Source organism: Bison bison, unplaced genomic scaffold, assembly GCF_000754665.1.
Source record: "Bison bison bison isolate TAMUID 2011002044 unplaced genomic scaffold, Bison_UMD1.0 scf7180017864296, whole genome shotgun sequence".
NCBI lineage: Eukaryota > Metazoa > Chordata > Mammalia > Artiodactyla > Bovidae > Bison > Bison bison.
Window position 1 is genome coordinate 3,750,850 of NW_011494868.1, and position 27,855 is coordinate 3,778,704.

A 27,855-nucleotide genomic window follows, 5' to 3' on the forward strand; every position below is an offset into this window, starting at 1 on the left:
TGGCCAAAGTATTGGAGCTGAAGCTTCAGCATCAGTCCTTCCAATGAACATTCAGGACTGATCTCCTTTAGGATGGACTGGTTGGATCTCCTTGCTGTCCAAAGGACTCTCAACAGTCTTCTCCAACACCACAGGTCAAAAGCATCAATTCTTCAGTGCTCAGCCTTCTTTATGATCCAACTCTCATATCCACACACGACAACTGGAAAAACCACAGTTTTGACTAGACGGACCTTTGTTGGCCAAGTGATGTCTCTGCTTTTTAATACGTTGTGTGATTTTATACATCTTTTCTCAAATCAAGGTTCAGAACGAAGTTGACCTAAAGTAGCCACCACCTGTTTTCCTCATTGTACTCTTTATTTCCTTCACGGCATTACCACAGTCTGTGATTATCTTGCTTCTTTGTTTACTTTTTCTTTATCTCCCCAATCAGAATGTAAGCTCTCTGTCTTACTCATTGCTATATCACCAATGCCAAGTTCAGTGCCTCTGTAACTATCTCCTGAATGAAGGTATAAAGGATTGAATCAAAAAAGCAATGCACTTTTCCTTCAAAATAATGAGGTGGGCCATGCTAAACTTTCACTGTAAGGAAAAAGTAATAGAGAATCAATCATCATATGGTGTGTTGGCCAGTTGACTCCTCAGATGGCAGTGATAAGCAGCCTTGTTTACAAATGCCACAGGGTATGGTCCAGATGTGGCCTCTTCAGGGAATGGCTGGATATCAAGCTTCCAGGATACTGTTAAGTCTAAAAATGGAGGGAGGGGGTCAGTTAACCTCATATATGTACAAAGACCCAAGTAAGAGGTTACAGCAGCCAGTCTATGCCTTCTGAATGAATGGCTGTCATGTCTCTCTCAAAGACTTCATTTGAACACTGTTTGACTCTCCTTCAACTCAACGTGTCTACAGAGTTCATGGTCAGTGATAGCTAGAGCAGACAAAAGCCGCCTTGGAGAAACAAGAACTGCAGAGAAGATCTTGAGCAGCATGATCTTGTAAGAAGACAACTAACTCAGCACAAGTGCCACACTGACTCGCACCCCCTTTTGTGTTCTTTGGACCACGCAATTTGCAGATCACATTCTGTTCCCAGACTGCTGGAAATCAAGTAAGGATTGGTGCGTTCATCTCAGTTTTTCCTCCTCATCTCTGACTGCTGCAAGTGAAAATCGGCTTGCTCTAATCAGTAGAAATTATTGTAAAACTAAATAATTGCTTGTCCAATTCTGCAGTGTTTTCATCGGATATTCAATACGCCCCCAAGGATCAGGAGGCTGGTTGATAAGTGCTACAGTTTACCAGAAATGCTGCAGGGGATTTTAAACTGGGAAAGCCAGCCAGAGTCCAGGAGGGGAGCAGCCGGATGAAGAGAGGGTGCAGCCAACTTGAACGGAGATGAACTGAGTCTTGGGGGGAGGCTGCCTTCTCTAAAACCAAGGATTGTTTGTACACTTCATCCCTTAGAAATAACGAGGGGCTTAAAAATGAAACCCCCACTCTGCCATTGGCAGTTTGGAGGCTGTCTTCTTATCACAGATGATGATAATGCCACGAAGTGTTAACCTTGGGTTCAGATTGCAGATTCTACCTTCCTTCTGAAGCAAAGTGGATGGGGTGGGGAAATACGTTTGCAGAAGCCTTAATATTCAAGAAGTGTGGACTTCCGTCAGCCCCATGTATCATATAATGTTCATGGGGAACGTCAGTTTAAATTGAGTCTTTGACCCTGACTTATCCTGATTCCTCTAGAATCCACAATCTGTAAGCCAGCTTGGGTAAGTCAATCACAGATCTTGGCAGGGCTACATGGGTAACCTACTGCAGACGATTATTTCATATGGAGGGTATATCAGTGTGATCAGCTAAACTCTCTCTTCCACAGAAGGATGAATGTAAAAGACGAAAAAGAGTAGAAAGTCTTGGAGTCTGAGGTGAAAATAAAGACTTCTTGAAAGGATTTCTAAATACTGGGAGGGGCTTACTTGAAAAGGACTGGTATCTTCTTTAAAAATACTAGACACTTCTTTAAAAATAAAGACACTTCTTTAAAAAGCTAGACACTGCACCACGTGTGCATACCATGCCTTTTTACTCTTTGGAGTATGTAGGCCTCTTGGAGAACTTCTTGGAAGAAATTAAGTTCCTCCTAGAAAAGATACATCAGATTTTTTCATATGGGAGTCGGGGACGGTGTGGGGAAGGGGAGGGGAGTTAAGAAGCCCTGTGCTGATTTAAGTGCTGTGTATCTCACAGTTATGGAAGAACAGTATGGTCAGGGAAATGAAGATGGTCAGGAGTGAGTTGCAGAAGACTATCCAACTGATGAACTCAGCACTACAGACACGGCTCACATTAATCCCCATTGGACTCACACTGGGCACATAGCAGCCATTCAGGAAAAACAAGCTGAATAAAATATATGAAGGTCCAGGCGCTGGGTACCTCCTAGTTCGAGGCACCCTCTACATTATGTTTAGATGAGGACATGTCAGAGGGAGAAGCATGACGTTGCAGCAAGGCAAGTCGTGGGTGCCACTAAGCTTTGTTCTCTGGGGTGTTTTAGGATATGTCGCGGCTCCAAGGTAGAATTTCAGCCTGCATTTCCATAATCCCTGTAGGGTACCTGTTTATGTTGTGAGACTCTCATGGGAATACTTCTGTGGGGAACCGTGTTTCCCTCTCACAGCATCAGTTATTTGGAAAATTGAAGATTACCCCTGTCCAGCCCTCAGTGCTCCGTAAAAGTCCTTTTGGTGGCAGAAATCAGGACTGTTGTTCTTCAGTCACTAAGTTGGGTCTGACTCTTGGAGACCACATGGGCTACAGCATGCCAGGCTCCTCTGTCCTCCACTATCTCCTGGAATGGACTCAAATTCATGTCCATTGAGTCAGTGATGCTATCTAATACCTGTCTGTAAACAGTAACAGGTGAGAAAATGCTCAAGGTTTCAATAGGCAGAGGTAAGAGCCAGCCTTGGAGCATATCCTGCAAGCTGTTCAAATACTTACTCCATAAGAAATAATAGCCTGCCTAATCCTATAATCTTTGCTCTCATCATCTTTTCCCAATGCTCCAAGCTGTGGGGTTTTGCTTGTAACAATGTGTGATGCTAATTAGTACATGGATTGTGTTGACTTCTCTGTCCATAACGATTGGTGTTTCAGTACACCCTTAGCCCATCAAAATGGTATTTTTTTCCTGCCCAAATGTTTACTGTCAGTTAGTAGCTTGTTGCTAGAATTTGACGATAGAAAATACTATACAGAGAATGAAAAGTTCTGAGATAAGCAACATATCCTCATGCCTGATGGTGTGGAGGAGGGGAAAAGAGGTTGCAAGGACTGGATGTGTGACTTAACTTGAGACTGAGAGCAGTTCAACTTCTGTTGAGCAAGGGATGATGGTATTATTATTAATTTCACATCTGAGTGATGACAGTGTGCTTGGTTCCATGTGAAATCACAGGACCGTGTACTCTCGCACACCAGCCATCACTTTCATGAACTTTTAACTAATTACCCAACTGCTGCTGAGGCATCAGTGCTTATTCTCAATGTGGAATTTGTCCAATTTGGCTGCAATCATGTTCTTCAGTTACACTAAAAAAATAGGTCTTGGTGAGGTCAAATCTGCTAATTTCAGCACATTGACATGAGGCAGAAAATGGGGAATAATCACTGTTTTGGATGAGCCCTTGTTTAAATTAGAAGTTAAAATATTTTACATCAATAAAATCTTTGAACACTAGTAGGGTAATTATAGAATATTGATGTGTTTACATTAGTTTTAAAGCATAATTCGCATTGAGGCTAGCAGCAACAGCTCCATGTTAAAATCACAAAATCAGTACTATTTTGTTATTACTATGGAAACCTGACCTCTGTTTTCTCCATCTACAGCTCAGCCCTTAATTTATCTTCCTCCAGTTCCAGGTCTCTTTATCATGATTACTATTTTGATTTTTACCTTGCATTATTAGGATACCTTTTACTGAAGAGAATAAAGCTAAGAAAAATTTAGTTTCTATCAAGCAGGAATTAAGAACTTAGGGTAGAATGAATAGATGGAACATTTAGTTTTATAACAGGAACAGAGATTAAGTTTAGATTTCAAATACTGATTGGAAAAAAAAAATCTTTGTTTTATTTTATGATTGAATATGAACTTTCAAACCCTTAAATATTTTTATCTAGATACTTCTTATCTTTATCCCATGCTAGCCATTTAATCTTTACTAAGAATTGGGAGAAACAGACTACATATTTCGTGACACAATAGTCACCCTCACTGAATACCTACATCTAGATCAGTTCAGTTCAGTTTAGTCACTCAGTCATGTCCAGTTTTCTGCGACCCCATGGACTGCAGCACGCCAGGCCTCCCTGTCTGTCCATCACCAACTCCCAGAGTTTACCCAAACTCATGTCCATTGAGTCAGTGATGCCATCCAACCATCTCATGCTCTGCCATCCCCTTCTCCTCCTGCCCTCAATCTTTCCCAGAATCAGGGTCTTTTCCAATGAGTCAATTCTTCACATCAGGTGGCCAAAGTATTGGAGTTTCAGCTTCAACATCAATCCTTCCAATGAATATTCAGGACTGCTCTCCTTTAGGATGGACTGATTGGACCTCCTTGCAGTCTGAGGGACTCTCAAGAGTCTTCTCCAGCACCACAGTTCAAAAGCATCAATTCTTCGGTGCTCAGCTTTTTTTTATAGTCCAACTCTCACATCCATACATGACCACTGGAAAAACCATAGCCTTGACTAGACGGACCTTTGTTGGCAAAGTAACGTCTCTGCTTTTTAATATGCTGTCTAGGTTGGTCATAACTTTCCTTGCAAGGAGTAAGTGTCTTTTAATTTCATGGCTGCATCTAGATCAGAGTTTCACAAACTATGACTATGTGGTCACGTTCTACTTGCCACCAATTTTTATAAATAAAGTTTTATTGAGACATGGTGACACTCATTTGTTTATGAATTGCCTGTGGCTGCTTTCACGCTACAGAGGCAGAGTTGAATAACTGACTGAGATCTCATGGCCCACAAAGACCAACCTGTTTTTTATCTGGCCCTTGCCAGAAAAAGTTTGCTTATCTCAGCTCTAGACTTCTAAAAATCAACAAGAAAATGATTTTCAGTTAAGAAATATTTCCCACATTTGTGAAACCCTTCCAAATCTTACATAAAAATGTCAAGAAAGTATGTGAAAATGATGCATTGATTCTTTTCTTTGTTTCAAGGGGTAGTAGTGACTAGAACAGACTGTAATTCTGGGAATCGGTGAATTAAAATCCACTGTCTTCAACAGAAAAACCCTCTCCCGTCAGCCAAGGCTCTCACAGAGCCCACGATATGGTCTGAGAAGAAACCTGGTAGGAAGGTAGAAACAGTCTCCCTTCATAACCTCTTCATAGATTTAACTTCAGAAGACCCCAGGATGATCTGAAACTTTACTGGCTCTTATATCCTCCATAGCCTGCCTCTTGAATAAACCTTGTTAAGTTCACCTTCCCCCCGACAAGGCAGTCTATCAAAGATTTCTCTTGAGTGTTTTTGTTGTTCAGTCTCTCAGTCATGTCCAACTCTTTGCAATCCCATCGATTGCAGCACACAAGGCTTCCCTGTCCTTCACTATCTCCCAGAGTTTGCTCAAACTCACGTTCATTGATGCCATCCAACCGACTCATTCTCTGTCTTCAGTAACTTTCCCCAACAAGTATTCTGTGGCATGCCAGTCCAGAGAGAGGCTCCTGAACCAAGACCTCCTTAAGAAGCTCTGCATACTGTATCCTCCTACTGTGCATGTGTGTGTGTGTTCAGTTGTGTCCAACTCTGTGACCCCATGGGCCCACCAGGCTCCTGTATCCATGGAATTTTCCAGGCAAGAATACTAGAGCTGGGTGCCACTTCCTACTCCAGATCCTCCTACTGGATACTAGGAATTCAGATTCTTCTATCAAAAGACCTATGAAGCCCAGCTGTACATTTTGTTTAACTTTATAAGGTCATAAACAGCTTTTAAGAAGTAAGCCTCATTAATTTATTATGGAAAGAGAGTTCAAGGAACATAGTTTGGGAAATGCACTCTTTTACCCCAACCCAATTTATTCTCTTACCACAAAGGCTGGGAAGAAATTGGGACAGAAATTATTGTTCCATTGTTAGTTTTTCCTTTTTTATTCAATACAAAATGTATCTATACTTTTTTGATATTCTGCAACTGACTTTATGTCCAAACTGTAAAATAACAGGCTACCGGATTACACCCAGATCCTCTTAGCACAGTAGTCTGCCGATTAAGGAAGATGCACTCTGGAAACCTCCTGAAGTGTCTGTGGAGTTCTCTAAATATGACCAAATGGCCAGTTATGAGCAGGCATGAGATGTTTTGGAGCAAAACAGTGAACATACATGGAGTGATTTTAGTCCCGATTCTTTGAAATTAATAACTTTTGATCATGCCCGCCTCTTCATCAAGGTGTCCCTCACTCAAACCTCATCTAGAAGTAGGTTGAGTGGGTGACCTTGCTGCACTGGTAAAGCCAGACTCTCACTGACAAATACCACTGGTGCTTGGTGTAACTGTTCTGTGAAACTTCCACTGGTTGTATCTTGAGTCTTGAGTGACCTTCTTTCTCCAGCATGAGTCCACTCCTCTGCAAGATCTACAGATCTGCAAGATCTTTTCGTTTCTGTGTTTCACGTCTTTAACAGACTAAGAAGGATACATATTATCCTGGGCTATGAAGCAAGTAGCAGCAGCTAGAGGATTTGGGTGTCCAAGCCTTAGAGGTGGCTGGTAAGTCAGCAGCAGTGAATCCCAGCAGAGCACAAGGGGAAGGAATCTTGAACTAGGGGTTCCAGGCCCTGGCTTTGGCCTGGCCACTAGATAGCTCTATCAAATGTAAAAAGCCACATTAAAAAAAGAAAACCCATGTGTCATTTATATTTTGGGCTGGGTCTGCGTTGCTGTGTGTGGGCTTTCTCTGGTTGTGGTGAGCGGGGTCTACTCTCTAGGTGCGCTGTTTGGGCTTCTCACTGTGTGGCTCCTCTTGTTGTGGAGCACGGGCTCTAGGGGGCTGCGGGCTCAGTGGTCATGGCACAGGGCTTAGTTGCTCCATAGAGGCATTTAGGATCTTCCTGGACCTGGGATTGAGCCTGAGTTCCCTGTACTGGCAGGCAGATTCTTAACCACTGAACCACCAGAGAAGTCCAGCTATGGTTCTTGACCTTTGCATAGAGCAAAGGTTGGACTCACCTAAGGGGACTTCTAAATTCCCATGCTCTGGCTACACTCAGACCAACTAAACCAGAATATCTGGTGATAAAATCTAGGTATCAGTGCTTCCAAATCTCTTCAGGTGATTCAAATTGGTAGCCAGTACTGAGAACCTTGCTCTGCAGAACTTAAAAAGTCTGAATTTTATACCCAAATCTCTTGTCAGATACCTGAGAGTGACTGAGGGTGATATCGTCCAATGACTAAACATGGCAAGATAAGGAAGCGAATAACTGAGAGCAGGGATCCTCACAGGAAGTGAAGTCGCTCAGTCGTGTCCCACTCTCTGTGACCCCATGGAGCGTAGCCCACCAGGCTCCTCCATCCATGGGATTTTCCAGGCAATAATACCGGAGTGGGTTGCTATTTCCTTCTCCAGGGGATCTTCCCAACCCAGGGATTGAACCCGGGTCTTCTGAATTGTAGACAGACGTTTCTCAACCGTCTGAACCACCAGGGAAGTCTACGGATCCTCATTTTGGGCATTACAATCATTTGTGTATGGAAAAGCAAAAGTTTTAGAAATGAATCACTATATATTCAAGGTTGGTTTCTTGTTCTTCTTATTATCCAGAATTCCAGAAAAGTAATTTGGATTCTGGCAAATTTGGGTTCAGCTGGATATGGTGGATAATTCAGAGCCATGTGATTAGCTCTCATCTCCCTGACTGGAAGGCTCTTCACCATTCCTTTCAAGCGTTTGTTAATGTGGTTCTCTGTTGCCTTAATGCTAACATTGTGATGACCCTGATGTCCCTAACGGTGTGACAGTCTTCTGAAATCTCTATACCTTAAGTATCTACAAACTGACTTAATTATTTTGAGAAGTCCCAATTCCCCACTTCATTCATAGAAAATTTGAATTGGGAAGATTATTGCCCTAAGGGTCATGGCTTTCTAGGTATAAAGAGGAAAAATATTTGGTTAAACTCAAGCAATATTAAAATTGAATGCTAATAATTTTTTAATGTGATAGCTACAGAAAATCATGCTCAGGTCTCCAAGCAAGGGTTGTTGGGGTTATTTTCAATCTGAACGCATATTTTGGATTGGGTACCTTTCTCCCCAGGATACTCTGACCCTTGATATTGCTTCCCTCAAGTTGAGGCCACTGGGATGTGTGTTTGGTGTGGGCAGGAAGTACATTGGTCTTGTTCATCTTGATATCGCACAGTTCCAGGATCGTTGAGGGCTTTCCCCGGTGACTCAGTGGTAAAGAATCTGCCTGCAATGTAGGAGCCACAGGATATGTGGGTTTGATCCCTAGGTTGGGAAGATGCCTTGGAGGAGGGCATAGCAACCCACCCCAGTATTCTTGCCAGGAGAATCCCGAGGGCAGAGGAGCCTGGCGGGCTACACTCCATAGAGTCGCAAAGAGTCAGACATGACTGAAGCAACTTAACACGCACACAGGGCTGGAAAAGGTGTTCAGTAAATGTGTTGTAAAACAAATGAAGGATTGTGTGAGATGTGTACATAAAGTTAAGATAGAAGTAGGGTCTCTCCAATATATAAATAAATTTGATGTATAAGTATTCACATTACTCCTCTGAGTCTTTTCAGACTTACCCTGTAATTATGTTTTGGGTTTTTTGGGGGGTTTTTTTGGCCACACCACAGAGCATGTGGGATCTTAGTTCCCCAACCAGGGATTGAACCCGCTCTGCCTGCAGTGGAAGGGCGGAATCTTAACCACTGGACTACCAGGGAAGTCCCTGTAATTATATATTCAAACAAATGACTAACATCAACCTGAATGAGCCCACAACTAGACAGTCTAGAGAAAGGTACTAGGATCTTCACTTCACAAATGAAGTACTTGGATTCACTTCACAAATCCAAAAACGTGGTAAAGAGTGAGACCCCACTATAAACAGAACTCAGGGAGTAACACCAAGGTGTAAAGACTTTGAACTTATTAGTATATATTGTATAGGTTATTTCTACCACCTGTTCAAGTGTGGCCAATGGACCAGCAGTATCATATCACCTGGAGGCTTGTTAGAAATGCAGAATCCTGGAGCTCACCGCAGATCTACGTAAATCAGATTCTGCATTTTAATAAGACCCTCCCACCCCAGTGCTCTATATGCTCAGTAAAGTTTGAGAAGCATCATACAGCACAAGAGATCTAGAAACAGAGGTCTTCAGATTTTGCAGTGATCATTTTCCAGAATAAAACAACTACGCATGAAATGTTTAAGGGCGGGGGGATGAAATTACAGAAATGATCCGGCAAGTTTTTTTAAACAGCAAACAGAACATCTGAAGTTGAAAAAAAATACAATTGTTTAAAAATACTCAATAAACTGTTATAAAACAAATTAAACACCTGGGAGCCTGCCTTGGGGTTCTGTCCTCTGCAGAGGTTTGCATTTGTTTCTGCCAGGAGTCCAGAGGTTCTCCTAGCGTGGTCCCACTCCAGCTGTCATCCAGGTTCCCTGAATTAACCCAGGGGTCTCAGGTTTGCCTCACTTCGCCACCTTCTCACTGACTGAAGTCTCGTCTACTGGCACCGTGGATGCTGGCAGCTGTCCAAGGGAACTGCACCTTCTCTATCTACCACCACTTTGGTTTTAGCTACTGGTGCATTACTTTGTTTCATCTCCCTCTCTTTGGAGCTATGGCATAAAATATAAAACTTGTAAATGTGTGATCTAGTTGTTTCAGAGTAGCAGGGCCCTACAGATTACTTAGCCCACCTTACTGTAGAAAGCAGACTCTACAAAAGCTAATTGTCATTTACTAGCTATGGGGTTAAATCACACACCAGTATGGCTGAAGCAGTCTACCAGCTCTTAGACACAAAGCATGCCCTGGCACAGATGCCAGGGACCACAGAGACCTGATAGAAAAGTACAACAAAGACGGAAACCCGTGTCAGTGACTATCTTTTTTGCTTACATCCTATTCTAGGCATCATTCATTTGCAGTGAAGGCAAAATCGGGATATGGCTTTTCAGCTCTTTCTGAATCAATCAAATATAAACTGACACCTTTCCTGAAAACATGTCAGAAAAAAACTAAGTGAAAACCCTCTTGGTGTGAATAGCTTTGGATTTAATTAAGACCCTTGTTTACTTCATGGACCTAGTCTGGAGTCCTGCCCTCAAGGCCGCAGGTGCCAAGCTTTGCACGAAGCAGAGCCCAGAACCAAGGACACCTCTGAAGCTGACAAGCCCCTTTGTAACCTTGCCCAAAGCCCCCTGATCATCACGAACAAGCTCCCTGACTCCCAGTTAGGCAAAGATGCCCACTCCAGCAGGCACCCTATAGCTCCCCAACCAATCACCTCACGCCAACCTTCCAGCAGGAATTTTCTTTGTCTTGAGGCTATAAAAACTGGCTACTAACCCACGAAAACTGTCAGCTTTCCCTGGTCTGTCAGAGGTCGGCTCGCTGTGCTCGCAGTGTCCACTTTATCTTTGCTCTTCTTAATAAACTCACTCCCTTCTGAAATGCTGTCTGAAAATTCTTCTCCAACCTGTGCTAGGACTGCCTCGAAACCTAGTAGATGAATATTTACACACAAACACACACACACTCCTACTAGGTAATTGAAGGTGACACTATGGTTCTCCATTTAATTAAAAATAAAAGCTTTGAGATTTAGAATTGGAGTCAATGTAAGTGTCCACTAAAAGCTGGCTCTTGCAGAATTTCTTAACATCATCCCCAAGTCTTGCTCTAACTAACCTTGGGGTTGAGGAATGCTCTGGGGGGACCCATCTCCAGCAGAATTCTGACCCACTGAATGGTCCTTCCTGGGGCTGCTGGAGGTGTAGGGGAAAGATAGTGGTTTTCATGGCAACCCTTGACTTACACAGCATCCAGCTTTGTCCCATTGAAAGCATGTCCTTGGATTGAAGTAAAGCCATTGTTGTATAGCTTCCTATAATCAACAGAGAGAGAAGAAATCAGTGACTTACGAGAGGTAGTGCTGGCCCCTGGGTCGGGCTTCATTTTTTCAGTGCCAGAAATGTGCATGAAGTTTCTCAGATCCCATCTACGAGCCCTACAAGAAAACTTTACCATATGTCTTTTTTGGGACATGGAATAATATTTTCTAGTTTGAGTCCTCATCCTCCAGACTTTGCTCCTGTTTCTCAGAAGCAGACTCACTTTGATAAACAAAGATTTGCAATCATTAAAGACTTCTTACTAAACATTCTACATATACTCAAAAAATAGAGTTTTAGGAGTTAACCCAATGTTGAAGATGGAGAAATACGTGCTGTTTTTTAAGAAGAGCACTTTAAAAGACATCATTCATCTGAATGCATAGGTTTCATATTTTAAAATGTTATTTCACATTTATATTCATGTTTTTAATCCTCAGGGCTTACCACAGATTAAATGCTTAATTAAATGGTTGAGAACTGAATTAAACTGACCTTTAAAAACAAATCTAAGAAAGTATATAGACCTTGGGCTTTGGGGAAATTTTAATGTTTTTAACTTGCTGTTATGTTGCTACAATTAGTTAATTTATACAGGAATTCTGAGGGCTGGTCCAAAGCATTGTCGCCTGCATTTCCTAGTCAGGTTGTGAGGTGGAGGTGATCTAACAAAGCCGCACTGATACACAGCTGTCCAGAATCAGGATTTCTGAATTCAAAAGCAGTTCTTCCCACCCACAAAAAGGACACAAAGCCATGGGAAGTCTGATCCACACAGGGCTGCGGCGGGGCTTCCTGGGAGCTATCGGTGGAGATGAGAGAAGGCTGTCAGGACCAGTCAGGCACAGCTAGTGGCGATTTAGGGGAAGTCTGGAAACGACTGTAGCCTGCCTCCTGTGAACTCTGGAAACACAGCAAGAAGCGCGCAGGAGACTGCAAATTTAGAATGAGACCTGGGTCTGTCACTTCACGGTAGGTGATTCTGAGAACTTCTCAACCTCAATTATCCTCAGTTTTCCTTGTCTGTCAAAGTATGATCAATTGATACCTCATCAAGAGGTTGCTGGGAGCACAGGGTAGCCAGACATTTAACACAGTGAGGTGTGGACGCTTACAAGACCGTGTTAAAAGGTCTTCCGAGACCTGAGAACTTGGATTTACCTTAGGTAGTTGTGGAGAACTTATCCTGTTTATTGGTCTGTTTTGTTTGAAACAGTTACACAGTGAGTTTAATTCCAGTTCGAAGGTGTCCTGGGTAAGGACTGCAATGCACAGGGATGCTTAGCACCGAGCTGGGAAAGGTAAGTAATTTTTATAGGTAAGTTAATTTTTCCTGAACTAGAGTTCTTAAATGAAGATGTGAGAACTCCTAATTTTGGCATTTCTGTTTATCCAGAATTGGTTGAGAGACCTAGGCAATAAAAATGTTCTTTGTTGGAGTTACATTTCAGAAGATTAAATAACAATCTTACTGGACACGTAGGTCTCAGAAAGGGAAACAGTGAAGGAAGAAAAACATAGTAAAGAGAGAACCAAAGGTGCAAATTTTCACTGAAACTCTATCCTACCAGGAAGATGGGTATGAATTTTGCTGTTGGACACATACCCTTTTGTGTTTACAGTTTTTTGAGCATCAGCTTCAAAGAAGCAAGGACTTTTGCAGGAACATAGAAATAGTCATCTGAAAAGGTAGTGGGCCAGCCGTGGCATCCCCACTTCTAGATTTCAGGAAAGTTGAGGTTCCCTCATTCAGAGGTTTATCAAATGCCTATCAGGCCCCACGCTGGGTGTGAGAGAAAGACCAGGCTCCAATGGAGAGGGCTGCTTGTGGTCTGAGTCCTTAGAGAAAAACGCCGAAAGGTGGAGGTAACGTTCTGTAAAGAAACTGAGACTGGTGTTTATGTATGATGCGTGGCCAATGGCACAGGGGAAGCTTTTACAGGAGATGCAAATGGCCTTGAGGTTTGGGACCGAGCCGACTACACCCCAGTCTCTGCTGTGTGGTCAAATGAAATGGCTAAGGAGCCTCTTGTTTCTTTAAGAAAGCTCTCCTCCTGTTTGGAGAAGGACGAACTGAAATGCTCCACTCTGAGTAGAGTTCCAGAGGTTGAGATTGCCTCACAGGGTCAAGACTGCTGGCCCAAGACTACTTCGAAACAGTCCTTCAAAGAGTTGTGTGGAGTCTTGGATCAATTTTGCTGGAGGATAATTCGATCAGGTTTGGATACATTGATGAAGAAGATGCAATGTGACCCAAGAAAGGAAGCTGGATAACAATCCACACCAAACACCCACCGAGCCTGAACGTGAATGGTGGTGCTGAGACCAGTCAGGTGGGGATCATTTGATGAGGCCCCAGCTTTACTTTGTGGTTAATTTGACCAAAGAAGGGAATTCTTTATGGCTTGGGAAATTAACTTATCTTTTATACCCCTATGAGATCTCCTTCCTGAGAACATTTTGCAAATTTCCCCAATAAAGCATTTCCTTTTGAACAACTCAAGAGCAGAACCCATTCAAACTCTAGAAAAAATGATGATATAGAGAAGGACTATGTTTTCTACCCAATATCCCATAGTAGGAGCTTAGTAATAGTTAGTGATGACACAGCTGAAGTATGAATGCAAAGCATTAAAAGCCCTTATTAGGAGCACTGTTTTCTACTTCAGGGACCTTGGGACAGTCACTTAAATTTGCTTTAATCCAATTCTTCCTCTGTTCAATTGAGATAATGGATACAGGGTATTGTATTATAAGGCCTGCAAGCCAAATATGGCCCATTGCCTGCTTTTGTCAATAAAATGTCGTTGGAACATAGCTGCTGTGCTCATTAGTCTGTGTATTGTGGATGGCTGCTTTTGCCTTACAATGGCAGAGTTGAACAGCTGCCACCAAGGCCATGTGGTCGGGAAAACCTGAATGGCCACTCACAGGTAGAGTGTGCGGGCCACTTCTGTGAGAGACTACCCTTTGTCTTGCTGCCTAAACCACTGTGTCAGCTGCAGAGCTCCGCACCATAAGGTGCCACTCTTATTTAACTGTATGTAACCCTTGGCAGACCAAAGAGCAACATACTGTGCGGCAGTGTGGTTCTTGGATGGTCTGCGGGAATATGACAGTGACCCAGATAAAAATTCCAGAGTTGGCAGGAGTGGAACTGGCCATACTCACAGTGTCAAGGTTTCGTTGCACAGGCCCTGAAAAGCATTCGCAGGGATTGAAGTCATGTAAGGGTTGTCTGTAATTTCACTGAAAGAGAGGAACAAAAACACTTGGTGGAAAAAAAACACCTCTGGAGCTGGGCTTTTGCTGTACATATGCACCCAAATATATAACCTGACATGATTCCATTTTATCTTATTTCTTTTTAGGTGTTGTTGACTCTTAGCTGCTGGTGGCTCAGAGGTCCGGTGAGGCGGTGAGAGCTGACCTAGGTGGACATGCACTCAGAGCCCCACCTGTGCAGTGAGCTAGTGAGCTTTGTGTGGGGGCTGAGGTTCCTGAAAGTCCTCATGTGCAAAGGGAGGACTCACGTGACAAATACTTTATCCAGAGCAACTCGTTTCCTCAGTGTGTGGAATCCCCGAAAAGGGTCGGTAGAATGGGATGGATGGGTATCATTTCATGATTACTATTAAAGTGTCATTCACTTGAAAAACACTGCCAGGCAGATGTTCCTGGAGACCTTTTCTGTGTTCTAGTTGCTGGAAGATGGGTTATATTTTGAACAGAGCTCTTCTGCACCAAAGGAGCATGGGCTTTTTTTTTTTTTTTCCCTAGCAAAATCCCAAGAGTTTGGATCCTATCATCTTATTGATATATTTTGCTGATTCCAAAGTACAAACTCAACCTGTAACTCTCTCTGCATATGTCCTTTCATGCCCGTACAACTAGTAAGACACTTGACTATGTCACGGGTTTTAGAAAAGAGCACTTATCCCCAATCAGAAGTCCCAGGAAGTGGTTGGAGACCACTCATGACCGCTCCTGGGACCCTCCTCAGACCAAATCCCTTAGGTTTTCTATTCTTCAGCTTCCTCGTTTGTATAGTATAACGACTATAACTTCCTTTTATGTCTTGTAAGGTGGTTAAAAGGAGCAAACATGATAACACATGGGAAGGTGTTTGAAAAGCTATGTGAAGAATAAAGTGTCCTCAATATCATCAAATTTCCTTCTATTCAGTCACTCCCATCAGCAAACACTCATGCCACAGGTTCTCCTATTTAGAAAAAAAAAAAGAGACCCTTTTCTCCTTATTCCATGTGCTCCAACCAGTGAGACATTTTTCTGCTTCTTTTTAATAGTAAAACTTCCCGAAAGAGTTCACCATCTCTAATTCCCCCTTTTGAATCTCTCTTGAGCTCACTCCAAACAGACTTCTCCACCCAAAGAGTCCCACTTTTCAGAATCACAGTCCCCCATATTACTAAACCCAACGGGCATTTCTCAGTCCTTGCCTGACTTCATTCATCAGGGCGATTGTCACAGATGATCGCTGCTTCCTCCTCGAAACAACTGCTTCACTTGGTTCCAACCACATCTACGGCTGCACCCTAATTCTCGTTAGCGACAAGTCAATACTGCCGAATATTGCCTGTGTGCACACTTACAGTATGAAGAACACATCGGTGGAATAGATTTTGGTCAGGTCGGGGAATACTCTAAGTCCAGTGTTGAAAATGCCACTACAGTACATGAAAAAGAAGAAAAAAAGAATAGAAACAAGGTAAGAAAATTAACACATAGGAAGTAGAATAATGTAACAGCTGAATGTGTTCTGACGTCAGACTAGGATCACATCCTAACTCCTTCGTCAATTATCTGAGAGACCATGGCAAGTTCCAGCCCTTGGATGGGACGATGCTTCTCAAAGTACAGGAATTTACCCAGTCCACCAGCGTCAATACATCTATTCTATTCAGGAAAATCTGGGGATTGTTTGAGCCATGTGGAATTCCTAGAAATAGGAATTCAGGTTTCTTTGTGTGTGTGTGTGTGTGTGTGTGTGTGATTACCTTGTTTTAACTGGAGGGTATGATGCGTGTGTCAGGGGAAGGGAGGGTGGAATAAGGGAAGGATGCAACAGGAAGACAATCTAATTACCAACTCCATGCCAGGCTCCCTTTTGCAAACTCTACCTTATATTGTGTTGGTTATTTTACCAAGGATGATACGCCCACGGCAGCCTCTTGAGAATACCACGGCAGCAGTTCCATAAAAATATGTTCAGACAAAGAAGGAAATCAGTCAAAGACAATGTCTTCACTTTCCAAAGCTTGTATCATCAGGGCAAAATGTCAAGATAAAAATGTGCATAAAACAGCATGACTATAAAAGCTCAGGCTCCAGATGCCTCCCAGACTTAGCTGGTCCAACACTGTCGTAGCTACTAGAACACGGGCAGTGGAGTTACGCTTTGTTTGAGAGCCTTGGCGTGCCATGCTAAGAGCTCGTCACTGCCAGTAAATCTTTATAGAACGTCTCCAACAGAGAAAGCTCTGGTGCCCCTTCTAAGGCAAATTCTGACCTGATTCCTAGAGGGGAAGGCACATGATTTGAAGAGGAAGCAGTAGCCTGAGGTCTCAAAAAAGCAAATGGGAAGCTCCAAATAACCAAGGAGAGAAGTAACATTCCATAAGGTATATCTGAAGAACGGTAAATAAACTCATTCAATTGCAACAGCGCTTCACATGGAAGAGCAGGGGGCAAGAGCCTGAGAGTTAAGTGGGGACTGTATTGGAAAGGGCTGGAAATGCCATTTTAGGGACTTGGACCAAGATCTCTTTATTCTTCAAAACCCCAAATGAGTCCATCTCCTTTTTGATGTCTCCTGTAATTACCTGGACCCCCAGATAAAGGTATGTACCTCCCGTTTGTCACTTCCCACTATTCTTTAGGGGAGGAACTTTTCAATTCCATAGATAAATCTTCCTTTAAAAAATGGTAAGCTTCTTTGAAGGCAAGGACAACATTTTATTATCCAACATGTTCCCCACCAAGCCTTGCACAGACTAGGGAACCTGATGTCTACTAATCAAAGAGTTACTAAAGGACTGAAGCTCAGAGTCCACACAGGAGCAATTGCCTTGTGCTGTTAAGTTTTTATTGGGCTTCCCTTGTGGCTCAGCAAATTTTTAGTACTTCCTAGATACCCCGTCAGTATCCCATCCGTGTCCTCTTCTGTTCCCCTGGTGTCTCCCACCCCTACCTCTTCAACACTGAACTGTTTTCCGTTCCCCAAATAAGCCACGTGGTTGCACACTTGTGTGTCTTTATCGTGCTATTCCACCCACCTGTATTTCTCTTCTCCCCTTCCTGGGTAACCTCTACTCATCCTTGAAGAGGCTTATTTCATGGAATATATTTGGATATATACTTTTATTTAAAGTCCCTAGATGGCAATGAACTAATATGTGAATACTGATTGTTTCTGGGTATTGGGATGAAGGTTAACTTTTTTTTTCCTGCGTAATGTTTTCACATCCTAATCTTTTACAGCCCATGTGAGCAGGAAAGGAGGCAAGAAAGGAGGGTGCCCAGAGGACCTGAGCATGTGCACACACATCCGCTGAACACGCTTTGTTGAGCAGACAGGCAGTGAAGTACAACAGAGGACGAAAACGTGTGGTCCCCGCTCTCACTGAGACTGCAGTTAGCTCACAAGGTGGCACTCAAGCAGAAAGTGCTGTCCCTCTCTGTTGAGTGTCCCTCCCAACCTCTAAGAGATTAAGTGTCGCCGTTTTTGGTTCGTTTTAGTGTAACAGCCACTCTAATATTGCGATACCTGTTCCCTAACAAAATTGACCGGTGGGCTCTCAGAGGGTATATTCATTTAAAGACCATGCGTACATGAGGGCGTTTTCTCTCTCAGGTCTCCTGGGGCGGACTCTAGTCCCAGCACTAGGTGCCGGCTTTTGAACAGGTTTCACCTCATTTGGCTGCGCTGGGTCTTTGCTGCAGAGTGCGGGCTTCCTCAAGTTGGGGCGAGCAGGGTCTACCCTCGAGCTATGGTGTGCGGGCCTCTCATTGTGGTGGCTTCTCTTGTTGTGGAGCACGGGCTTAGTTGCCCTGCGACAGGTGGAATCTCCCCGGACCAGGGATTGAACCCACATCCCCCGCATTGGCGGGTGGATTCTCAACCACTGGACCACCAGGGAAGTCCCTTGAATAGGTTTTAAAAATGTGACTCACTTCACCTGACACCTTGCCTGAAGGGAAAAGGTGGGGAGTAAGTCACAGGATGTGGTGTGTCCCAGGCCACCCAACCACTCACAGCTAAAATGACCCAGGTCCACATTATCCCGGGGATATTCCTACATTATAATTCTCTTTTTTAAAAAAAGGGTAGGATGGGATAGGCGTTAATACTTACAGGAACTTTAGAAGGGGGAGCTCTTTTAGGGCGCCAGAGTCTATGTAAGTTAAACTTCTGGTATTCCGAATCTCTCTGTAAAAGTTATAAGAAACATAGTCACTATAATATAGTCATTTCTGTTCTTATGAAAGATAAAACAGTCTTAATCAGGTTTAACAAGGGTTCATGAGAAGAATACATATTTCCTTGGTGCCCAGGGACTTTTTCTGCCAGGAACCAGTCCCACCAACAAAAAGCTACTTTTTGGTTCTCTCAAGGACCTAACAGCTGTTCAGCCTTCTTCCATCATTAACTTAGCTTCGATCCATCTAAATTTTGGGGTGACCTTTCTCTTATCCATAGCCTCAGAGACTTTTTTTCCTTTTAGGTTTAAAAATCTCTCCAGTGGTCTGTTGAGAGCAGATATCTTTACTATTGATAATAACAAGTAACCCGGCCATGGGGAGTGGGGGATTGCATGGATTATATAATGGATAACAGCACAGGAATCGGTCGGTGAGGTTCCTCTGTCCATTGCTATTTCAGAGGCAGTACAGGTAACGAGTATTCTTAATTCACTTGGGTTTATCTTCATATTGTTGTTGTTTAATCGGTAAGTTGTGTCCAGTTCTTTGCGACCCCATGGATTTGGCATGCCAGGCTCCTCCGTCCATGGGATTTTCCAGGCAAGAATACTGGAGTGGGTTACCATTTCCTTCTTCAGGAGAGCTTCCTGACTGAGGGATCAAACCCGCACCTCCAGCGCTGGCAGCGGAATTCTTTACCACTGAGCCACCAGGGAGGCCCTTCTCTTCCCACGTGTGCTTAGTCGCTCAGGTGTGTCTGGCACTTTTGTGATCCCATGGACTGGAGCCTGCCAGGCTCCTCTGTCCATGGGATTTTCCAGGCAAGAACACTGGAGTGGGTTGCTGTTTCCTTCTCCAGGGGATCTTCACAACCCTGGGATCAAACCTGAGTCTCCTGTGTCTCCTGCATTTCAGGTGGATTCTTTACCCACTGAGCCATCGGAGAAGCTGTTTTCCTATACAGTTATTTAAAATGCTTCAGCACTTGTGATAATATCATATAGGTCTATAACTTACCTACTTAGGTTTATATACATGCTATCGAAACGCACAGCTAGCATCAGTGAAATCAGTGCCTGTTAGAAATAGGTTCTCACTGGTATTAATAGAAGTAAATATATTCAACATGTGTAAATTGGTTAAGAGTTTAAAGGCCCTCCCCAGGCTTACATGAAGAAGGTAAGAAAACTTAGTAAGGCCTACAGTCTGACCCCTTCTGAATGGCACCTGAGGCTTGATTCCTAAAAGGAACCTGCATCTAATGGTTGCTGGTAACAACTGGAAGACAGAATCTGGCCTCTGGGATTTTTTAAAAATAGTTTTGTTGAAGGAAAGTTTCCATAATTTTATGCATTGCAATTTGATACAATTAGATGATTTTTAGTAAACTTGTAGAATTGTGCATTCATCATCACAATTCAGTTTTAGAACATTTCTATCAATGATAAAAGTAATCATATGCATACTTGCAGTCAATTCTCACTCCCTGCCCTCTTCCTAGAAAGCACGGATCTCCTCTCTACTTCTAAAGTTGCCTTACCTGGACATTTCATATAAATGGAATCATAAATACATTGTCTTCTGTGTCTGATTTCTGTCATTTAGCATGGTGTCTGTGAGGCTCATCCGTGTTGTAGCATATATCAGTAATTTGCACCTTCTTATTACCTTTTTATTTTATTACTGAATAATTGGATGGACCTAAGGAAAAAGCAAGAGAGTTCCAGAAAAACTCTATTTCTGCTTTATTGACTATGCCAAAGTCTTTGACTGTGTGGATCACAATAAACTGTGGAAAATTCTGAAAGAGATGGGAATACCAGACCACCTGACCTGCCTCTTGAAAAACCCATATGTAGGTCAGGAAGCAACAGTTAGAACAGGACATGGAACAACAGACTGGTTTCAAATAGGAAAAGGAGTACGCCAAGGCTGTATATTGTCACCCTGATTATTTAACTTATATGCAGAGTACGTCATGAGAAATGCTGGGCTGGAAGAAGCACAAGCTGGAATCAAGATTGCCAGGAGAAACATCAGTAACCTCAGATATGCAGATGACACCACCCTTATGGCAGAAAGTGAAGAGGAACTAAAAAGCCTCTTGATGAAAGTGAAAGTGGAGAGTGAAAAAGTTGGCTTAAAGCTCAACATTCAGAAAATGAAGATCATGGCATCTGGTCCCATCACTTCATGGGAAATAGATGGGGAAACAGTGGAAACAGTGTCAGAGTTTATTTTGGAGGGCTCCAAAATCACTGCAGATGGTGAGTGCAGCCATGAAATTAAAAGACGCTTACTCCTTGGAAGGAAAGTTATAACCAACCTAGATAGCATATTGAAAAGCAGAGACATTAGTTTGCCAACAAGGTCCATCTAGTCAAGGCTATGGTTTTTCCAGTGGTCATGTATGGATGTGAGAGTTGGACTGTGAAGAAAGCTGAGCACCGAAGAATTGATGCTTTTGAACTGTGGTGTTGGAGAAGACTCTTGAGAGTCCCTTGGACTACAAGAAGATCCAACCAGTCCATTTTAAAGGAGATCAGCCCTGGGTGTTCTTTGGAAGAACAAAGCTAAAGCTAAAACTTTAGCTAAAGCTGAAACTCCAGTACTTTGGCCACCTCATGCGAAGAGTTCACTCAGTGGAAAAGTCTCTGATGCTGGGAGGGATTGGGGGCAGGATGAAAAGGGGACGACAGAGGATGAGATGGCTGGATGGCATCACTGACTCGATGGACGTGAGTCTGAGTGAACTCCGGGAGTTGTTGATGGACAGGGAGGCCTGGTGTGCTGTGATTCATGGGGTCGCAAAGAGTCGGACACGACTGAGTGACTGAACTGAACTGAAGGTCAAATCTTGGCCCTGCCACTTCTAGCTATGTGAACTTGGGCAAGTTCCTTGACCTCTCTGAGCCATAATTTCCTAATTTGTAAAACAGGGACAGTATTAGTGCCTCTTTCGTAAGACTCTTGTGGAGAGTAAATAATGTCTCTATGAGGTTTCACGTGTGTACAGTAAAGGCTCTATAGGTGTTAGTTTTGTTACCGTTTTTCACCTGAGCAGAATGAAAGCTGGAGCAGGCATTGGAGACCTCAGGTTGGGGGTGCTGCAATATTTGTAAAAATTCAAACAAACAAGCAAAAAACCCCACAAGGTGTGACATTTGACGAAGTACAGCAAACATGAAACAGACTCGTGGAAAAGAGAGAGTGGCATTAACTCTCAGAACAGAAACCATCTCCCAGCTCAGTTTACTGTTTCTTGCCGGTGTGACCTTACCGGTCTCGTTTCTTCATTAGCATCATTTTGTCAAGGAAAATAACTTTATTGTTCATTGTGGGAACTTCTTGAAAGACCCATCACCACTTCAACAGTGTATATCCCAAGACACCATCACCTCATCATCTTCCCATTGTGTTAACTAACCCTAAATTATCATGTCATGACCTTTACCCAACCAAGACCCTGCAGGGAGAGACCCACTTTAAACCAGACTGTTTACATTTCATTCTGACTTGAAACTAAGCGTCCTGTGTCCCCGATACTCCCTCTATGCTGGGTAAACGGACTGCGGGCTGTCCCTCTGCGTGGGCTCCTGGCCGCCCCCGCTGCGCCTCTAAGACCATCAGCTGAGTCAAGGTGCTCTTCGTGGGGAGCAATAAACTCCTTGCTAGAGCTTTCCATTTGCGGGGAGGGGTTGAACTGCTGTCAGTCAAATGCAAACTAGTTAGAAGAGTTTGAAAACTCTCCGAGTATGGTTTGCCGTCTGGAAAACTGCTCCATGAGTGACTGTTGTTGAACTAGCGAACGTAAGTGAGTATCCCAAGAGAATGTCACAGCGAAAGGGTATAGCCCAGCTGAATCCACTTTAGAAGCAGAGAGAGAATTAAGGGAAAATAAACACCGCTGTTGGCCACAGCTGATTAAATGAGGCTGGCAACCAACATGGTGGCTGCAAGAGAAGAAAGAGGGGGGAGGGAGGGGGAGACACAAAAGAGGAGATGGGTTTTTCAGTAAGAGTGAAAAAAAAAAAAAAGGAAAAATGGACAGGAGATATCAAAAGAAAACACCAGGCAAAAGAAGCCACTTTCTGAGGTAAGTTAACACTTCCTCACAAATGACTTTTTAAAAATTTCTGCTGAGGGAAATATAGACATTGTATGAAATCATTTATATGTGAAATCTAAAAATTGCCAAACTCGGATAGGGGCTGCGATGGGGCTGTGGGCAGGGGACTGGGGAGATACTGGCTAAAGTGTACAAGCTTCCAGCTGTAATAGTAGCAAACTCTGAGAATCCAGTGTACAACATGATGATTATAGCTAATAATACTGTGAGGGCAATGGCACCCCACTCCAGTACTCCTGCCTGGAAAATCCCATGGATGGAGGAGCCTGGAAGGCTGCAGTCCATGGGGTCGCTAAGAGTCAGACACGACTGAGCGACTTCACTTTCACTTTTCACTTTCATGCATTGGAGAAGGAAATGGCAACCCACTCCAGTGTTCTTACCTGGAGAATCCCAGGGACAGGGGAGCCTGGTGGGCTGCCGTCTGTGGGGTCACCCAGAGTCAGACACGACTGAAGTGACTTAGCAGCATATCATTGAAAGTTGCTACTAGAGATCTTAAATGTTCTCAAAAAAGAAATGGTCATTATGTAACGGGGTGGAGGTGTTCCTTCATGCTATGGTGGGAATCATTTTGCAATATGTGAGTATATCAAATCAACACACTGTATACCTTAAACTTCCACAGTGTTATACGGCAGTTATACCTCAATAAAGCCAGAAAAAATAAAACCTCAGCTAAAGCAAGGAACGGGTGTGGACTGTCAGTAGTTTAGTTAAATGAAGACAGATGTCAGAAGTGAATGCAGCTGGTATAACCTTTTCACAAAAAAATAAGGGAGGCGTAGGGTAAGTACCAGAAGCGTGTGATGAAAGAAGAAGGGTGAAAAAGAAGTACAAATTTGAGTGGGTTCCAAGAATGCCTGTGAGGGTGAAGTTGAATCTGCAGTTATGGCCCAAGCATGCAGGAGGCTAGATGTGCTTCCAGGAAGCTGGGGAAAGCAAGAGGAGGGCAATCCACATGTAACTGCAGTGCAGTGGGTTGGGATGGAACGGCGCTGCGGGGCGAGTGTCAACAACAGCTGAAGAGGTCAGCGCCTCTGGACCGACAGCCTGGATCCCTGCGTGACGGCACGGAGGAGGGCGGCCTGCCGCCTGCTCACCCACCCAGTACGGTCCTGTGAGCAAGAAATACCCCTCAGTTACACAGGGGTTTACACAGTTGAAATTTTGTCTATTTCCTACAGTAATTAGTCTACCCAAACTCATACAATAAGCATGGATAAAATTGTTAAAATACAAAGCACACAGTTAATAGTGGTCATCTCTGGGAGGTGTTTACAGGCTAGGACTTTGTGATTTTCACTTTTTATTTTATCTTGTTCAAATGAAGAAAAAATAAAAGGCATGCAAAAAAGTCCCACATTTTAAAAGAGCAAAACAAAGCAATATATATTCCATATAAAAAATTTTAATACGCAGTGCCAAATAGTCTGCTTAAATCTTCAAGTATGCTCTTTTACAAAAAGGTAATTTAGCTGTGTCAGGGAAATGTTTGAGGATTTTGAAGCTTATTGATTGGAACAAGGGCCTACCATATAGCTCAGGGAACTCTGTTCAATGTTATGTGGCAGCCTGGGTGGGAGGGGCCTTTGGAGGAGAATGGATACATGTATACGTGTGGCTGAGTCCCTTGCTTTTCACCCGAAACTATCACAATATTGTTTGTTAATTGGCTATACTCCAATACAAAATAAAAAGTTAAAAAGCCTAGTGTTGGAAGATTAAAAGGCAAAAAGACATTGGGCATACTTATTACTCAGAAAGTTTCTACCAGTGAGGGAATGGAAGAACTGACTTAAGTGAAGCAGGTAACATCATCCTTATTTTGCAGACAAAAATGATGGAGACACTTAGATTAAGTGACTGATCTCCTGTCACACAGTTAGAGGCAACTCTGGGCCTTAAGATAGGAATTCTAACTCCAACTACAGCTTTTTCTTTTTCCTTTTTTTTTTTTTTTAAATGATGTTTAAAGGAAATCATCAACCAGACCTTAAAAGAAATAGAAATGCTCATTACAGATTAATTTTCTTTCATTGGATTTAAAATAAAATGGACATTTAGATGAAAAGTCTAACATTATGCTCAGTATGCAGTGTTTTCACAAGAGAGCAGATTAATAGTCTAGCATCACTGCTGCTGAGTCACTTCAGTCATGTCCAACTCTGTGCGACCCCATAGATGGCAGCCCACCAGGCTCCCCTGTCCCTGGGATTCTCCAGGCAAGAATACTGGAGTGGGTTGCCATTTCCTTCTCCAGTGCATGAAAGTGAAAAGTGAAAGTGAAGTAACTCAGTCGTGTCCGACTCTTCGCGACCCCATGGACTGCCGCCTACCAGGCTCCTCCATCCATGGGATTTTCCAGGCAAGAGTACTGGAGTGGGGTGCCATTGCCTTCTCCGAATTAGGTTAGGTTCATTTAACCATATGTCTAGGGCTTCCCTGGTGGCTCAGTGGTAAAGAATCTGCCTGTCAATGCAGGAGATGTGGATTTGATCCCCGGGTCAGGAAGATCCCTTGGAGAAGGAAATGGCAACCCACTCCAGTATTCTTGCCTGGAAAATCCCCTGGACAGAGGAGCCTGGTGGGCTACAGTCCAAGGGGTCGCAGGAGTCAGAAACTACCACCAATCATATGTCTAGACTCTGGGTTTTTCTTCTTCTGAGAAATCTTTGTTAATTCTCACTAAGAGCCAAAACAGGGAAGTTGGCATTATGGCAGGTACTTAGTACACAGTCCAAACCCAAAGAACAAGGGAAATCTGCAAGTTGAGAGAAGGGAGTTCTCAGGTTGGGGAGGGATCAGCCAAAGAAAGGGAAAGGAAGGCTTAAACCCTCCTATGAAGGAACTTTTTCCAACTACTGATATTCTTCCATTGTCATATCCCCGCTCCCCACCTTGATTATTCATTAGGCATTAGTTGCCAGCGTTTGACTGTGATCATCAGCCTTAGAGATATTTGCCCACACCCTAAATACCTCCAGTCCCTGAATGAAGAGCAGGCCTGGGGGGAAGAATTGAGGGCAACAATAAAGTCGAGTTGGCCTTTCACTTACAAAGTTAGATGGGCCAAGGGTATTAGGAAAGCTTCAGACTCTCACTCAGCACGGAGACTGAGTTAAAGTAGCTTATGAGAAGCTGCTCCAGTCAGCAGAGCTGGACTCGAAAGAAATTCAAATACAATGAGAGTCCCTTGGACTGCAAGGAGATCCAACCAGTCCATCCTAAATGAAATCAACCCTGAGTATTCATTGGAAGGACTGATGCTGAAGCTGAAGCTCCAATACTTTGGCCACCTGATGGGAAGAACTGACTCATTGGAAAAGACCCTGATGTTGGGGAAGATTGGAGGCAGGAGGAGAATGGGACGACAGAGGATGAGATGGTTGGATGGCATCATTGACTCAGTGGACGTGAATTTGAGCAAGCTCCAGGAGATAGTGAAGGACGAGGAAGCCTGGTGTGCTGCAGTCCATGGGGTTGCAAAGAGTAGGGCACGACTTAGTGACTGAACAGTATGTAAGATTGTGTTGTTTAAAACAAGGAACTGAATGAGAATATTGGCCAAAAACCTAGTTCTTAGCCAGTCCCAGATCCTTATCACCTTTTACTTAAATTTGATATTCAGGGTTTTTTTGTTTTGTTTTGTTTTCTGTTTGTAGTCTGCTTTTAAGTGGTAGTGGGTTTGGAAAAAATTGGAGGCAAGTTCTCTGACTAAATTTGCTCTCTCTAGTTAACAAGTGTGGAGAGATTCATTAAAATTAAATAATTACCGGACATCTATCAGGGCAACTTTGTCGTGTGCTTTGAGAAGTATAGGGAAGTAGTAACTAATTAACTACTTTAAAAACAAGATGTGAATATATTGGCAAAGCCAGAATTTTGTTAAATACTTTAAACGCTGTACTGTACTGATACGAAATGGGGACTAAGAATTGGGTAAATTAATTTCGATAAAATTACTTTGTGATAAGCATTTATTAATATTTCCCTAGCCCTAAGATACTGCCTAAACCTCTGGTCATTTTCCCAACCCCTCAGCTGTTGTTTACAATTCAGAAAATTCTTCAAGAGGAAAACGGTCGAATGCTGTGTTGAGGATCTCCTTCTCTCCCCTTAAGTTCTTGCTCCCTTCATAACATTCAATCCCTTTAAACAGATTTTTTTTTCTAGTTCCTCTGGTTTTCAGACTGATGGTTGATCTAATACTGTATGCTGGAGACAACTTTCTGGGCCTCAGTATTCTTTTTTTCTCCCTAGATTGCATGTTTATTTATATTTATTGGGATATAGCTGCTTTACAATGTCGTGTTAGTTCCTGCTATACAAGACAGTGGATTGGCTCTGTGTATACATACATCCCCTCCCTCTTGGACTCCTTCCCACCCTCCCCATCCCACCCCTCTAGGTCAACACAGAGCACCGAGCTAAGCTCCCTGGGGAGCTTCCCACTAGCTATATTATGCAGCTATCATACAAAGGAACAAAGTTGAGCCTCAGTGTTCTTGAAGGTAGCACACTGTCGTGTACCGGGAAAAAATATTTGAGACAGATACATATGATGTAAAAAATTTGGCCCTCTTCCTTAGTAAATATGTGACCTAGGATAACATGTTTATCTCTTCTACATTTATGTTTTTCTTAATTAAATGATACAAATGATAATCTCTACTTCACAGGGTTTTTGAAGGTTAAATAAAGTCCATAAATGTTCAACATAATGTCTAGAACACTATTTATAGATGATAAGTATTTTTGTTCTTAATCAAGAAAAGAGTTAATATTTCACAATACAGGGCTGCTTAAAAGAATATAATGTGATTATTTATATAAAACTTTTTATAGCTTGTAAGGTACCACAGAAATAAAAACAGAGTGTGAAATGTATTGATTGATGTTGTGTGGTAGGGTGTGCGCATGCTCAGTCGCAAGGTCCGACTCTTGCGACCCCATGGACTGTAGTCTGCCAGGGTCCTCGTCCATGGAGTTCTCCAGGCAAGAATACTGGAGTGGGTTGTCATTTCCTCCTCCAGGGGATCTTCCTGAGTCAGGGATCCAACCTGAGTCTCCTGCACTGGCGGGCGGG

The 27,855-nt window shown here is 43.1% G+C and overlaps 1 protein-coding gene across 2 annotated transcripts in view; it reads right to left on the reverse strand.

Moving 5' to 3' along the window:
* TSHR (thyroid stimulating hormone receptor) overlaps nucleotides 1-27,855 on the reverse strand; it is a 154,538-nt gene that overhangs the window by 33,150 nt on the left and 93,533 nt on the right. For both annotated transcript variants that reach the window (XM_010850879.1, XM_010850880.1), the window contains exons 4-7: nucleotides 18,570-18,644; nucleotides 15,808-15,882; nucleotides 14,366-14,443; nucleotides 11,119-11,187 (exon numbers count right to left, since the gene is read on the reverse strand). In XM_010850879.1, coding sequence (XP_010849181.1) covers nucleotides 11,119-11,187; nucleotides 14,366-14,443; nucleotides 15,808-15,882; nucleotides 18,570-18,644 — 297 coding nt within the window. The remainder of the gene's footprint in view (nucleotides 1-11,118; nucleotides 11,188-14,365; nucleotides 14,444-15,807; nucleotides 15,883-18,569; nucleotides 18,645-27,855) is intronic.